The 2,569-nt window shown below is 30.0% G+C and overlaps 1 protein-coding gene across 1 annotated transcript; it reads left to right on the top strand.

The window, feature by feature from the left end:
- The first annotated feature begins 421 nt into the window (after positions 1–421).
- Positions 422–1,166, top strand: LOC111692920 (60S ribosomal protein L9-like). The gene is made up of 2 exons (XM_023457050.1): positions 422–512; positions 788–1,166. The coding sequence occupies exon 2, from the start codon at positions 795–797 to the stop codon at positions 1,164–1,166; it is 372 nt and encodes a 123-aa protein (XP_023312818.1). The 5' UTR covers positions 422–512; positions 788–794.
- The last annotated feature ends 1,403 nt before the right edge of the window (positions 1,167–2,569 follow it).

The raw sequence follows: 2,569 nt of genomic DNA, 5'->3' as shown, positions 1-2,569 counted from the left end.
AAGTAAGCCATAGAAATCCATGTGATAGACAAGGATGGCTATAATGAAGGCGTCTCTTAGTCACCGCCCGTTTCGCCCTTCCACAAATAAGATCCACTTCTTATTTGTGGAAGGGCGAAATGGGCATTGACTATTGGACCCCTTCATTATAGTTATCCTTGTCTATCACATGGATTTCTATGGCTTATTTTATCGCTCTCATGTAACTTCTGATAGACCATCGGTACTTTCCTACACTGTATATTACTAGACAAACATAATGTATATTAATTGTCCTCAAGAGTTAATTGTTTTACCTATTTAGAAATCAGTTTTACTAAATATGCCAATGAGTTAATGTAAGTATAGTTAATAAATAATTAAATCAATGATATGCTCAATTTTTAAACACTGTGGGTCTTTTAAGCATTTTTGAATTTAGCGGTATTGCCTTCTCTAGCCATCTAGCGACGATGAATCGAATTTAACTATAAACTTCCTTTCTCTTCCGCTTTCTTGTGTCAGCGTTAAAGGTTGGTATTTATTTTGCAAAAATTAAAAATCTTTGATCATCTGCAGAAGTATGAAATATTTGTGATGTTAATGAAATAATCTGCAAGTAAAAAGTTACTCTATAAGCCTTCAAAACTATATTTACCCAAAACTTTGCCAAATAAGTGCTCAAAACAATTTTGTAGGTTATGTCGTACATATATTTAGTTATACATTTTACTATAACTTGTACCTATTAATATTTGGGACTTCAGTATGTATTAATATTACTTAATATCTCCATCTTTCTTTTTAGTTTGACAATGAAGCAAATCGTAACTAATCAAACGGTAAAAATCCCAGAAGGGATTACTGTAACTGCAAAGTCTCGCCTAATTACAGTAAAGGGGCCAAGAGGAGTTCTAAAACGTTCCTTCAAACATTTGGCTTTGGACATCCGTATGGTAACTCCTAGGCTACTCAAAGTAGAGAAATGGTTTGGTACCAAAAAAGAATTGGCTGCCGTAAGAACTGTGTGCTCCCATGTCGAAAATATGTTGAAAGGAGTTACAAAAGGCTACCAATATAAGATGAGAGCAGTATATGCTCATTTTCCTATTAATTGTGTTACTACTGAAAACAACTCGGTAATTGAAATTAGGAACTTCTTGGGAGAAAAATATATCAGGAGGTAAGTAAATGTTTGTTTTATTTTTTCAGGCTAGCAGTAATTATTTTATTAATATTTCAAAGCAATATAAACTAGGTGTATTAGGGATCATACTTTATAAGTAGTGGAAGAATTAAAAATATTTAGTAAAGTATAATTTTTATGTATCATGGAAACTTCAACTGTTCATTTTAAGGGTGTTATTCTCACAAAATAGTGTTTTCTACAAAGTTGAACATAAACAGAAGGAAGGAGGTGTAGATCTTTTAATTGAATGACAAATTTTTCTTTAAAAAATACATGAAAACTAAATTCTATTTTGTGATGCCACAGTAAAATCATTTCAATAAGTTTGCATATTAATACTAGTGAAAATAAAAACTACAATTCTAGCACATTATTTCTTTATATTATTTTTTATTTTTCATTTGCAGATACATAAATTTTATATTAAATATATAAAACTTGTATTCTTTGTAAATTGTTATGTATTTGTTTTTTGAGTTAAACCATTCCAGAAATTTTTTTTGTATTTGTTTTTATATAATATTTAAAACATAACTTTCTACGTAATATAATAATTAGAGCTTGGGGTTTTCGTCGGCTAGTCATAGTGTGTGTGTTCGTCATAAACAAATAAATAACAGGTAGGTATAAATAAAAATAAATAAATTTGCGTACTTTATCAGGGAAGGTTCGTTTTTTACCCCTTGGCACGTTCGACATTATTAGAATATTGAAACTCGTATATACGAAGCAAATGCGAAGCCAATAACTGCCGTTATTACTAGTTTCGTACGGTGCATTGTAGCAAAAGGCCGACGCGAAGGCTATGATCATCTGACTGAGTCCCGAGCTCTAATAAATATTATAAATAAATTAATTAAATGATAGAAATACATAGTGATGGTTTAAAACAAAACAAAAAAATATATATATTAGCATGCTCATAGTTATAGAGATGAAGCAGTATTGTTTTTTTGTTTTCAGACTGAAAACTGTTTAAAAAAAGCATAGCCTTCTAGTATGTTCAGTCATGCATGTATTCAGAATTGTATAAATTGCACAATTAGTCCAAGCATTCTGTCACGGATTAATGTTAAATTTGCAGAAATTATTACCTGGACAAAAAAAATATGACCGTATAGAAAACTAAATTTTAAATTGAGTTTCTTGTTCTTTAAACTCAACCCAATATAGCAAACATGGTTAAAAAAAATCGCAAAGTTGAAAAAAACGGTTTTTCTAAAATAACTAAAAAAATATAGCTGAAATGTTTACATTTTATGGCAAAGGTTGATTAATTTTTGTGACAAATACCGTATAAACCAGGGGTCGGCAAGTAATTTTAGGTGGGGTCTGGATACTTTTGAAAATTTTTAACGAGGTCCAGAAAAAAATTCATATTTCTTATTTTTTATTTTAATT

This window comes from Anoplophora glabripennis, unplaced genomic scaffold (genome assembly GCF_000390285.2).
Source record: "Anoplophora glabripennis isolate ALB-LARVAE unplaced genomic scaffold, Agla_2.0 scaffold4891, whole genome shotgun sequence".
NCBI classification, from domain to species: Eukaryota; Metazoa; Arthropoda; class Insecta; order Coleoptera; family Cerambycidae; genus Anoplophora; species Anoplophora glabripennis.
Note: the sequence above shows the minus strand (reverse complement) of the source record. Positions and strands in the feature narration are given on the sequence as shown.